This window comes from Balaenoptera ricei, chromosome 6, assembly GCF_028023285.1.
Source record: "Balaenoptera ricei isolate mBalRic1 chromosome 6, mBalRic1.hap2, whole genome shotgun sequence".
NCBI lineage: Eukaryota > Metazoa > Chordata > Mammalia > Artiodactyla > Balaenopteridae > Balaenoptera > Balaenoptera ricei.
In genome coordinates, this window is record NC_082644.1 from 89,862,465 (window position 1) to 89,875,660 (window position 13,196).

Genomic DNA, 13,196 nt, shown 5'->3' on the forward strand with positions numbered 1-13,196 from the left:
GAGATGAGACAGCGGACCCCATGCCAAGAAGTGTGGCGTAGCTGTGGTCAGCGCAGGCGGGCTGGGGCACCTCTCGCCAGAGGCCTGCTGCCACCTTCTGGCTGGAATGTCCCCTGCTGGCGGCTGAGAATCCGATCTGGGCCAGACCCTCTCCTGGGAAGCTTGAGCGACTGCCTGGCTGGGACGCTGGGGAGACAGACACGCACCCACCAACTCTAATACCAGGAAGAGGAAAACAGATGCCTTTTCCCAGCAAAATCTCTTCCTTCGTCTGCCGCCAGAGGGCAGAAGAGTTCTGTTTTGCAGCGTTTGGGGTTGGCGCAATCTTTCTGGGCTCAGAGCTGGAAGGAGTCTTGGACTAAAAGGAAAGAACAACAAGAAGAGAGGGGCCGGCGGTGCCAGGTTTTACAAGACCGTAATGCCGGCATGAGGTCTGCATCTGCGAGGCAGCTTTTCCAATGAATCTCTTGTGGCGTTCCCCTCCTTTATGGAAGTGGTTTTGTGCTTCATCTAAACCCAGGGCCTCCCTCCTCCCTGTGGAGGCAGAGCCAAGGTTGAACTCTGTTTTGAACTTACAAATACCTTCTGGGACGTGAACCTGAACAGCACCGGGTCACTCAGCCTGTGGAGCTCGGAGGGAGAGCTTGGTGAACTGGCTTCCCCAGCCACAGGGGAACTGGGCCTGTCTGGCCTCTTCTCCAAGAGTGGACAGAATCTGGCAAAAATGTGGAGAGCTGCAACCCCAGCCTGTCTCCCTGCCCATCCTCCATAATGATATTCCCCAAACCTAAATCTCATGGCCACTCTCCCACTTCCCACTGCCCGAAAAGGCCTGCCAACTTTGTCAACCTTACTTCCTCCCAACTCCCACACTGTACTGCCATGCTCACCTGCACTCAGCAGTTATACTCCTCCCATGCCTCTGCCATCCTGCCTTGCTGACCAGAGTACCCTCCTGTCCTTGTCTACGGGTCTAAGCACACCCGTTATCCTGCTGCAGGATTCAGCTCAGATCCCACCTCCTCTGAGCAGCTTCCAGATCATCTCCCCACATCAGTTCAGGTGTCCCTCACTTGAATACCCACAATCCCCTGTCCTCACCCCTACTGATGTACCTGGGCCCTCCTTCTATAATTGTGTCTTCCTGTTAGACTGTGTGCTCTCCAAGGACAAGACCCACAGCGGAGCTAAGTAAATTTTGTCAAATGAATGAGTGAGTGAATGAACAGTTGGCATAACCACACAGAGGCTGGTCCCCAGACAGGCAACAGAAATGGCTGAAGAGCTGGTGTATCCTCCGTTGGAGTAGATAACTTTAAAAGATTACACTATTTAGGGACTTCCCTGGTGGTCCAGTGGTAAAGAATCCGCCTTCCAAGGCAGGGGACGCAAGTTCGATCCCTGGTCAGGGAACTAAGGTCCCACATGCCGCGGGGCAACTAAGCTCGCGCCCCACAACTACTGAGCTCTCGTGCCTCAACGAGAGAGCCCATGTGCCGTAAACTACAGAGCCCATGTGCTCTGGACCCCGCACGTCACAACTAGTGAGAGAAAACTCAGCACGCCACAACTAGAGAGAAGCCCACAGGCCGCAAACAAAGACCCCACGTGCCACAACTAAGACCCAACGCAGCCAAAAAAATTTAAAAAATAAAAAATAAAAAAAAGATTTCTCTATTTCATCATAAAGCATGAGATAAAATCTAGCATAATCCCTGACAGCAGATAACAGATAAAAATCCTGTTTTTATCTATTGGATCTTAGTAAGCCCTGAGATAAACTGATAATGCCTATTTCACAGATGAGGAAACTGAAGATTACAATGGAAAGCAATAATCCAGAATCTCTCAGTTTGGAAGTGATGGAGTCAAAACTTGAGCCTAGACCCTAAAATCCCAAACCCCACTTCTTCTGGTATAACAAACTCACAGAGGAGGAAAAGCGCTGAATTTGAGCAGAAATGCTGACACTTGGAATGCTTTCTGAACTCATGAGTAGCCCAACAGGTCATTCAATTAGGCTGAAAATATAAAAGGATTCAATGAAGGCTGAGATAATTTTGTGGATGCTAAGCTTCTAATAGGTAATTACTGAAGATAGGGAAGCTCAGGGCTTTCTGAGCAGCTGCTACGATTACCAATTAATTTCAGCAATTAACACCTGTATCGAAAGACCTGGCACACACTCCCACTCTCAAAGCCCTGGGCTGAGAGGCCAGCTCTGCCATGCTAGCAGGCGGAGAAGTGAAGGGCAGGAGAAGGAAAGTAAGGAAGCCAAGGGTGAAATTAGAGCCAAAGTAAATACCACATAAGCTGTCCCTTTAGTGTTTAGCAAATTTGGCAAGTGGCTTCCTTGTGGCCAACACCGAGAGGAAAACGGTGAGTTACAGGATTCATGGCTGAGAGCAGAGGCTGGGAGCATAGGCTCTGGAGCACCTGCCTAGGTGTGAATCTGACTCTGTCTCTTACTAGCTGTGTGGCCTTGGGCAAGTAACCTAACTTCTCTGAGCCTCAATTCTTTATCTGTAAAATGGGGACGGCAACAGTACCTGCTTCCTCAGATTCTGTGTGGCCTGAATGAGTTAATTCATTTGAAGTACTTAGCACAGTGCTTGACACAAACTAAGTGCTCAACAAAGGTTATCATTTTAAGAATAGGAAAAAAAACATGAATGAAACCATCTCTGATGCTAAAACACTCACAAGAGACCAAACTGCAGTCCAGGCACAGGGCCTCTGATGGTCCTGATCCAATGACGAGCTTTGGAACACAGAGAGCTGGGAAGATAAATAGTATCCCACTTCATTGAAAGTGGTGGCTGCCGGGAGCACCATCTCTGAGGCCCATCTACTTTCAAGGAGAAAGAGCGCAAGACTGGAACGTGTCGGCACACAGCCATGCACTTGGCCGTCCTGACCCAAGGGTCAGACAAACTGTGTATCCTTTAGTAAGTCTCCCTACATATTATTCCTCAACACTGAGCTCTTGATGCAGGTTAGGCAAGCTAATGCTTGAGCACAACCCAGCACAGACAGTCCAGATGGTCAGTATCACAAACTGGAGTACAATAAATTTTAAAGTACCCAGGCCCTGTCTAGGCTCAGCTACAGGTTGAGTCAATTCTCATCATCTCATAGGACTATCACATTCTACCATAGTAAATTAGAGAGTATGTCATAGCTAACGCTTCCAAAATAGCACCTGTAAGATAAATGGAGGAATAAAGAGGAACGTAATTAGTCCAGAGCCTTTCGATTTGCAAGTGACAAAGTCAGGACACTTGGACCACAAATTCCAGCTCTTTTTACAATACCAACTTGTAGAGAAGAAGGAAAATCCTCTAAAAATGTTAAATTATTAGTTAGCAGAGTTCAGCTTAATTCTTCTGAGTCTCCTGTCTCATCAAGGTTAACAAATTTCATTAGATGAAATTAATCAGATGACTTTGACCATCCTGCAGGACTTGGTTAACAGCAAAAAATTGGTGATCAGGGTCTTTGAGACACCCTGCAGCAAACCAGGTGCTGCAGACATAAATCTCACTCATCAAGGCCCCTGGGGCTCACTAAGGGCTCCTCGGTTCCAGGTGGGAGTTCAGAGATTAGGTGCGCGTCAGTGGCTCCCAAACCTACCATGTGGGAGAATCGTCGCTGGGGAGCCTCTTGTCACACAGAGTCCCTGTCCCTCCCCTGGGTCTTCTGAATCACAATCCCAGAAAGGGAACTCAGGAATCTGATTTGGAAAAGCATCCCAATGATTCTGATGTGCGGCCAGGTTTGGGTGTCACTGACAAAGGTGACCAGCTATAACGTGGGAGTGGTGGGCACTACTGCAGAGGCCTGCTCAGGGCTGAGAGACCAGAGAACAGGGGGGATATCATGGCAGGCTTCCCAGAAGAAACTAAGCTGGGAGGAAGCGGGGGGCTTCACTCACTGAGGGGAGAAGGGGAAGAAGAGGTTTCCAGTACATGGTTATGGTGAGGGCTCTGCGGCTGGACTCCCCAAATCTGCTGACTAGCTGAATGCTCATGAGCCGATTTTGTAATGTCAAATTCTCATTCACGAAGTGGAGATGAAATTCTTGGCATACAGTAAATGCTCAACAAACGTTAACTTAAAAAAACAAAAACAAAGAACACGCAGGGAGACACAAGAGAAGGCCTGGATGATATCATCTTGGCCTGAATTTAGGAAGCCAGGGGGAAAGGAGAAGAGAGGATTTGGGAAGAGGTCCGAATGTGAGAGCCTCAAATGCCATGCTAAGGGCTCTGACTAGGGGAGCTATCACAGGAGAGGCACAACCAAACATTCATTTCAGAAAGATCTGGAAGCTCTGCAGAGGATGGATTAGAGAAGGCACACCTGGAAGAAGAGAGAGCAGTGGGAGGCCACTTATAAATGTGTGGCCTGGACTAACAGAGAGGAAGGAGAGATGCTAAGGCCCAGACGGGTACTTGGCTGAGGACCTACCTGGAGTTTTAAAGCCTGGAAGAGTGGATGGGGCCACTAAGAGAGACAGGGAACCTCAGAAGTAAGGTCCATAGCCCAGAAGGTTTTATGGGCACCCCAGACTGCTCCGGGCAAGAAATCAAGTGTCTTAAGACAAAGAGCCCCAACACACTGATAGGTGCATAAAACACTGCATTACCCATGTGAATGGGCAGCCCGAGTGTTACAACTGGGCTACCTAGGTGTGTTTACAGACTGAAATAAATACCCAAGGGCTAAGGAATGATTAAGCAAACCACAGTAGTGCCCATGGATGGAATATCACACAGCAGTTGAAAACGATAAATTTAACGACGAAAATAATGCAGAATAAAAATTTTCCAGAAATACAAATTAAACTCGAACAACCATGTAACACTTGGAAATGAACTCAGAAATAAAATATAATCGGGTCACAATGAGAAGATTATGGGTAAGAATGTTGTGATTTCAATGCCTTTTAGAAAAACAAATGCCTCATACATATGGAAAGATGTTTCGTTTCACTCAATTTAACAAATGCAAGTCACAGCCACACTGAGATATTTTTCACTCATCAGACACAAAAATCCAAAAGTTTGATAATATACTCTGTTGGAGAAGCTGCAGGAAAAAAAAGGCACTCACATACACTGCTGCCAGGAGGGTAAACTGGTTAATACTACTGTGGTCAACAGAATAATGGGCTCCCTAAAGATGTCCACATCCTAATCCCCAGAACCTGTAAATATGTTAGGTTTCATGGCAAAGGGGAAATTAAGGTTGCAGATAGAATTAAGGTTGCTAATCAGCTGACCTTGAGATAGGGGAGATGATCCAGGTGGGCTCAGTGGAATCACAAGGGTCTTTTAAATGTGGAAGAGGGAGGCAAAGGAGGCAGAAGATGTGATGACGAAGCAGGGGTTGGAGTGATGTGATTGCTGCTGGCTTTGTAGTAAGTTGTTACAGCAGCCATAGGAAACTAATAAACCTGTATGGAGAGCAATTTGGCAATATCCATCAAAATTACAAATGACCTCTGTTCCCTCCTTGGGGAATTTCTCCAAGAAACTGGGTGGGACCTAAGTAGTTGGCTGACAAGAGTGAGAGACTTCACTGTATACCAGAGTTTCAAGTCCGGTTCATCCTACTTCCTGAGTACATCTCAAACTCATTTCTTTGCTCTCGCGCCGCCATTTCTGCTCTGGTCCAGGACACCATCACCTCTTCCTGGAATGCTGCAATCCCCTCCTAACCAGCCTTTCTGATTCTAGCTCACCCCTCCAATCCATCCTCACACTGCAGTGAAAGTGATCTTTCCAAACATAAATCTCATTCTGTCAGTTGCTCTGCCTAGAACCTTCCATTACTTCCCAGTGTCCTTAGAATAGCTCACCTTTCGCAGCCTTACCACCGTGCATCTGCCTCTTTCTCTCCAGAGAGGACTCATCTCCCACTACTCCCAGCCCCTTCCAGCCACAACATCGTTCTAGCAGTCCTACCAATGTCTATTTCACTTTGGCTTCCAAACCTTTGCACGGGCCTCCTATCACCCCATTCCCACCTTGCACTTCTTCCGTCCAGGTCAATTCTTAGGTAACCTTAGGTCTCGACTTGAATACATACATCATCTTTACCAGAAACCTTCCCCCGCTTCCTGAAACTGAGTCTGCTCTCCAAAAGCTCCCCCAATTTTCCCCGTGAAAGCTGTTCCTTTACCTGGCCTACCCAATGGCATATGAGCTGCTCCAGTGGGGACTTTATCTGGGTACCACAGCATCCCGAACGCCAAGCTAGGGTTGGTAGGTAGGTTCTTAGAAAACCCTTGTTGTAAGAAGTAATAAATGGACATCACTAAGGTTTTACGTCTCTAAGATTCTATTTGCTGTCTCCAGATTGTGTTTTGAAAGGCCAATGTTTCTAAGATTCGGATTTTACTTTATTAAAAAGAGCGTCCACTTCTCGTCGTATCCCAAGCTACTCAAAGTTTACCATTCCAATTCTCTCGAACCAGTCCTTCACTCTTTATCTCCCGGGGCATCTGCGGGGGACCGCCGGACAGGTCCGGCCGCCTGAGCCCGCCCGCGCCCCGAGGGCCGCTGGACACCACCCCGGACCCCCCGGCGCCCCGGACCCCTCACCTGGCCGCCTGCATGAGGGCGCTCCAGCCGTAGTGGTTGCGGCTGTTGACCGAGGCGCCGCGTCGCAGCAGGAAGCGCACCAGCTGCTCATGGCCCCCGGCCGCGGCGAACTGCAGCGCCGTGTTGCCCGCCTCGTCCGAGCAATCTACGGGCACCGGCGCTCCGGCCGCCGCCCCCGCCCCGGGCCCGGACGCCTCGGGCCCCGCCGGCTCCGCGCCCGCCTCGGGCTCCGCGCCGCGCTCCGCCGGTTCCGTAGCCCCCGGCTCCAGCAGCCGCCGCGCCGTCTCCGTGTCGCCTTGATCGCAGGCGCGCAGCAGCAGCTGGAAAGCCGGGGGCAGCCCGCCCTCCCCCATCGCGGCCAGCGGCCCGCGTCCGTCTGCGCCGCTGGCCCAGCCGGCTCCGCCGGCTCCGCCCCCGGATACCGCGCGCCGGCGCCCCCTTCCGCCCGCCCGCGCGCCTACTGTGTGCCGGCCGCGTGCGGAGGGCCGGGCCGCGCGCCTACTGTGTGCCGGGCGCGCGCCCAGGACGAGAGCACGCCTCAATCGCCGGCGTCGGGGGCGGGGGCGGAGGCGGGGGCTGGACAGCGGGTTCCGGGAAGTTTCGAGCTGCGTCCGCCGCCGAGCTTCGAGTTTGCCTTTGCGTTTTCGGCGCCCGCTTGCGGCCCTCCCCGCTGCTCCGGATACTTCCCGCCGCGTGCGGAGGTCGGAGCGGCCGCCCCTACCCTCCTTACACTGCGAGCTCCCAACCACTGGGCCAGGGTCTGAGTCCACGGGCTCACGGGCCTGGCCTGTGGCACGCGCCGCTGACTCCCAGCACCCGGCACTAACCTGGCGCCTCCTAAATGGTCGTTGACTGAATTAAGGAACAGATGCGTCCACTCTGTCCTCGCAGAATGTCCTGCCGGGCCATCAGTACCATACTTGTCTGGGACGGGCGTTAGGCCTACAAGCACCTTCTGTACCTTCATCTCTCTTCGTCAGTGGTTCTTGAAGCAGCACGATCTGGGACATTTTACAAATGCACATTTTCTCATCCCACCCAGACCTACTGAATAGGAAACCGAGTATAGAGCCCAGCCACCGGTATCCTAGCAAGCCCTCCAGGTGATTCTGAGGCACGTTAAAGTTTGAGACGCGCTGTTTGATCCTTAACAGCAGCGCTGTCAGCCGCGGGGAAGGGCCGAGATGATCACCCCCAATTTACAGAGGAGGCACCTGAGGCTTAAAGAGGATGTGTTTTGCTAAAGCCCACAGAGAGCTGTGACTAGGACCCAGGTCTTCTGACATCTAGTCCAATTCTCTTTCTACTCTCGACAAGTATTTACTGAGTGCCTACTGTGTGCCAGGCACTGTTTTAGGCTGTGGAGAAGCTGCAGGGAACAAAATAAAATCCCTGCTGTCCTGGACCTGACAGTGGAAAGAGGCTGTGAATACACAAACAAGTAAGTAACTTGTACGTCAGATGGTGATGAGTGTTATTAAAACAATAAATAGAACATAACAGAATCCAAGTAAATGGGTTAGAGGATGGGATGTTATTTTATAATAGGTTGGGTAGAAAAGATATCACTGAGAATGTGACATTTGCAAAGAGACCTGAAGGAATTGAGCAGTCAAGTCATGCTAACATTTGGAGAGAGTGCAATCCAGGCAGAGGGAAAGAGAAAGATTCTAACGAGAGCAGCCCTGCCAGCCAATTGCTTTACATTACATTCTCATCGCGGTAACAGACTTTTAACATTCTGATCTGGGGTAATTGGTTTCCACAGACTATGAGCTATGGTCCCAAAGCCTAGCAAAAAGCTAGACATAAGGTAGGTGCTAGGTCATTTAACTTGACTGTTAAATGACTAAGTCTAGTATATAGAATTATAATACAGAACAAAACTTGATGAGGGCATGAGGAAGGAATAAGTGTCATTGCTTTGGCAGATCAGAGATGGTAATGCCCTTAGGATATGGGCCGGCAGGGCTGGAAGATAAGGTCTTCTAGGCGAATCGTAAAATGAGGAAAAGTCTCGAAAATACACAGGGCTCAGACTGCAAAATGCTTCAGTGCCAGTGAGTAAAGGAGAGTCATGGAAAGTGTTTGAGTGGGTGAGATTCAGGGATAGAGCTAATCATTTTGGCCATGTGGGAGGTGGTAGAGGCATATCTCAGAGATATTGCAGGTTCGGTTCCAGACCACTGCAATAAAGTGAGTCATGCAACTTTTTGGTTTCCCAGTGCATGTAAAAGTTATGTTTATACTATACTGTAGTCTAGTAAGTGTGCAATAGTCTTTAAGAAAACAAACAAGGTAAATACCTTAATTTAAAAATACTTTATTGCCAAAAATGCTAACCATCATCTAAGCCCTCAGCAAGTTGTAATCTTTTTGCAATAGTAACATCAAAAATCACTGATCATGGATCACCATAACAGATATAATAATAATGAAAAAGTTTGAAATATTGCAAGAATTACCAAAATGTGACAGTGACACAAAGTGGGTAAATGCTGTTGGAAAAATGGTGCTGGTAGACATGCTCCATGCAGGGTTGCCGCAAACCTTCAGTCTATAAGATGCCACATCTGGGAAGCATGATAAAGGAAAGCACAATAAAACAAGGTGTGGGGAATTACCTGGTGGTCCAGTGGTTAGGACTCCACGAGCTTCCACTGCAGGGGGCACAGGTTCAACCCCTGGTCAGAGAACTAAGATCCCGCAAGTTGTGCAACCAAAATAATTAATTAATTAATTAATTAAACAAACACTGTCACTCATTTCCACATTTGGCTCTGTTCACCACAACAGAGTTGAGGATGACTTTCTTTTGAATGTCTAATGAAGACTTGGTTCCTTGAAAATCCTGAGCAATTGCTTCCGTGTCTTATTGTATTTATTCAGGTGTCTTTTCTTATATTTTACTACCTAGTTGTTTCACTGTAAAAGTAATATACATGGTAAAAGAAAAAATTCCAACAATACAAACGGGCATAAAGCAAAAGCCCCTTTCCCTCCTCCTCCATTTCCCACTTTCCCAGTCCTACTTCCCATAGATAACCAATATTCACATTTATTTTATCTTTCCAAAAATATTTCATACATATTCAAACATGCACACCTACTTATAGGCATTAATCAAGGTTCTTGATTGCAAGCAGCAGAAATTAACCCTCTGGATAATTTAAGAAGAAAGGAGATTTAATACGAGGTTTTGTTCATAGCTCACAGATCCCACGGGGCCAGAGAACCAGCCCCGGAGGTCCCACAACCAAGAACAATGTCCCAAATCATGCCAGGCTGCACCCTATACCAGGATGGAGTCTGCACAGGCCCTTTTTGGTGTCACCAGCTTCAGAGTCCAAGGCAGAGATGGGAGCATCTGAATGGCCTGGCCAGGTCATGTGTTTTGCCTGGCAGAAAGGGAGTTGGGAAAGTGCATTTCTAGCATTTTCAGCATGTATAATGGGAAGTAGGCTCCATTGTGGGTGCCCCAGAAGGTAGGAGACTCTCCAGGATAGGAAGGGGGTTCCCATGCTGGGCAGCCAAAAAGGATAAAAAATGTCTACTACAAATATTCCCTCTAGAGTGGATCTCTATTGCTTACACCTGTCCTGCCTCTCCTACTTGGGGAAGAGACACCCTCTTTCTTTTGGGGAGCCTCCTTCCCCCACTCTCAGTCCACGTGGTTCAGTGATTAGCGTATGTCCAAGCTCATTCCAATTCCTTCAGTGCAGGATTTTTTGTTAAAGGTTGTCAGCTGTCAGGACGTCATAAGCCAGTCTGGGGCTCGTTCTGCCCCCACTTGAAGACAACCTGCCTGAGAGTGAAGCCACCACACAGAAGAGCAGAGACAAGTGACAGAAAAAGATGGAATCAGAATCCTCCCCCCCCCATTCTTTTTGGTTAGGTTTGTTTTGAGCAGGGTTGTTGTCACTTGCAATCCAAGCCTTAACAAATGCATGTTTTACTATTTTACTTTTTAAAGAAATGGGTTCCTACTATGCATGCTATTCTGAATATTCCCCTGCCCTGTTTTCGTTAAATAAATGGCTTGGGCATCTTTCCATGTAGGTGAATATAGATCTACTTCATCCTTTTTTTAAAAAATATTTATTTATTTTCTTTTTGGCTGTGTCGGGTCTTAGTTGTGCTTAGAGGGATCTTAGTTGTGGCGTGCAGGCTCCTTGTTGCCAGGCGTGGGCTTCTCTCTAGTTGTAGCACACAGGCTCTAGTTGTGGCCCGAGTGCTCAGTAGTTATGGCACGTGGGCTTAGTTGCCCTGCGGCATGTGGGATCTTAGTTCCCCAACGAGGGATCGAACCGAGTCCCCTGCATTGCAATGCGGATTCTTAACCACTGGACCAACAGGGACATCCCTACTGCATCCTCTTTAATTGTTGCATGTAACACCATTAAGCAGATGTACTGTAATTTATTTAATCATTTTTTAATGATGCACAATTAGGTTGTTTCCAGTTTTCTGCTATTATTTTCTGCTATTATAAAAAAAATTCTGCATTGAACAGCACTTGTAGCAGTCAGGGTCCCAGCAGGAGACAGCTGGCACATTTGGCTGAGGAAATGAGGACCGTTTACTAAAGAACTAATTACAGACATGTGGGCAGTATTTACTAAGAGTCACAAGGGATGATGCAGTACTCAGAGGCTGATAACAGTAGGGAGCCATCACCACCCCAGGCCTGAAGGGGGAAAGGGAGAGAGCAGTTACTGGAATTCTGCAAGAGAGAAAACTGGAGAGATCTACCTGATAGGAGTTTGGCCTTTGGTAGAGGGATGCAACCATCCTACGGCAACCCAGTAGGAAGCAATCCCCCGAGGAATAAAAACCTCTGACCTCATCCTCTTCCTGCCCTCTGATCTCTTGCCAGTGCTCCTCATTGGCCAAACATAACTGTTAGCCTGAGGTTCAGAGCCTACTGATGTGGTCCTCACAGTCAGCCTCCCAGGGAGGAGAGACCGAACGGGGCAAATAAAGATTCCAGCACCTTGCTGCTCAAACTGTGGTCCCTGGACCAGCAGCATCAGTACATTCTGGGAGCTTCTTAGGAATACAGCATCTTGGGTCCACCCCAGACCTATTGAACCAGAATCCATTTCAACACCATTCCCAGGTGATCTGTGTGCACAAAGGTTTGGAAGAATGGATCCAGCACATCTTTATACATAAATCTCTTCTGCAAGTGTATCTACAGTCGTCTTATTTATGAACTCTCTTCCAGTACCTTTTCACTGATCCCTAGGTTGGTTTGGGTCCTCTAAGAATCAAATGCCATAATGTTTTTTCCTGGGAGAAATGCTTGTATAGGATAAAGGTGGAAGGAAGAAGAAAAGGGAAGGAGAGCCTTCAGACCCAGATGCAGGTCTGACAACTGGGAAAAGAGAGTGGAAAGGGAGGAGGCTTGGGTAGGAAGAGCTTCAGACTGCCCTTCAGTTCTGGGAATGACTCGACCAGGCTGATGGGGAGTCCCCAGGCAAAGGGAGTCTGCTAAGTCTTCCTGCATCAAACAGAAATGGCTGGGTTCTGGTGTCCCTCCCATGCTCGATCACTGACTGGGAGAAACCAGAGGAACTGTAGCCTCAGCAAGAATATCACGGAGGACCCGAAGGCATAGCAGCTAGAGGCTCTCAGTCAACTGTTCTCCCTGCAGCAGGTTCTCTTGAAGGGCCGTCTGAGTGGTGTACCTCCATCACCGACACAATCCCTGTTCAACCAGCATTAATTGAGTGCCTCCTGTGTGCCAGACATTATGTGTGTTGGATGATAAGGACACAGCCCCTGGCCCCCAGGGAATCCCACATGATTGTGGAACAGGGTGGTCTGTTAGCTTTTGTTATCAATTCAGAGGAAAGTGTCAGAGTTTGAGGGTGTCACTGACAGCTTCATGGGAGAGCTAGACCACAAGTTGGGCAGAAAAACTGGGTGTGAGTTGGGTAGTTGTAGGAAAAGAGAGGAAACAGGTTGGAAAGGAGGGATGGGGGATCAGAGACTGGTGCAATGGATTAGAAAGGAGGTAAGGAGGGTTTGGAAGTAAAATAATCTCTAAAGAGTATTTATTTACCTTAAAATATCTTCCTAATTAGATGATAATATGTGTTGTAAAGAGTTCCAATGTTGTAGAAATATAGAATGTAAGCTTCTTGAGATCAATGGCTCTGGGTGTTTACCATCATATCCCTTGAATCTAGTACATTGCCTGCCAAGTGGTAGGTAATCAATAAGTATTCGTTGAAAAAAAAAAATGGAACGAAAATGAAAGGGCCAAAGAATCTCACTAATCAGAAATAAATATAATATGGTTAATGGTTTGGTGAATATTTCTTTAGAGTTTTTCCTTTGTATATATTAATCTATTTTACCCATATAGGATCATACTATCCATACAGCTCTACAACTTGATTTTCTTGACTTAACAATGCATCTTAAACACATTTGTATGTTAAACACTTAGAATTAATGTCATTCTTGTTAATGACACTGTGGTATATTAGCGTATGGATGTGCAGTACTTCATTTTATAATCTACTGTTAATGGTTATCTGGGTTGTTTCCAACTTTTTGCTTTTATATACAATACTGCAG

The 13,196-nt window shown here is 47.8% G+C and overlaps 1 protein-coding gene across 3 annotated transcripts in view; it reads right to left on the minus strand.

Moving 5' to 3' along the window:
- ANKS6 (ankyrin repeat and sterile alpha motif domain containing 6) overlaps positions 1-6,989 on the minus strand; it is a 61,657-nt gene extending 54,668 nt beyond the window's left edge. For 2 of the 3 annotated variants that reach the window (XM_059925148.1, XM_059925147.1), the window contains exon 1: positions 6,609-6,989. In XM_059925148.1, the coding sequence (XP_059781131.1) occupies positions 6,609-6,961 (353 nt within the window). In that variant the 5' untranslated portion in view covers positions 6,962-6,989. Of the gene's footprint in view, positions 1-5,284; positions 5,358-6,608 lie in introns of those variants that run through there. The other variant, XM_059925149.1, reaches the window with a different exon arrangement.
- Positions 6,990-13,196: the final 6,207 nt, after the last annotated feature.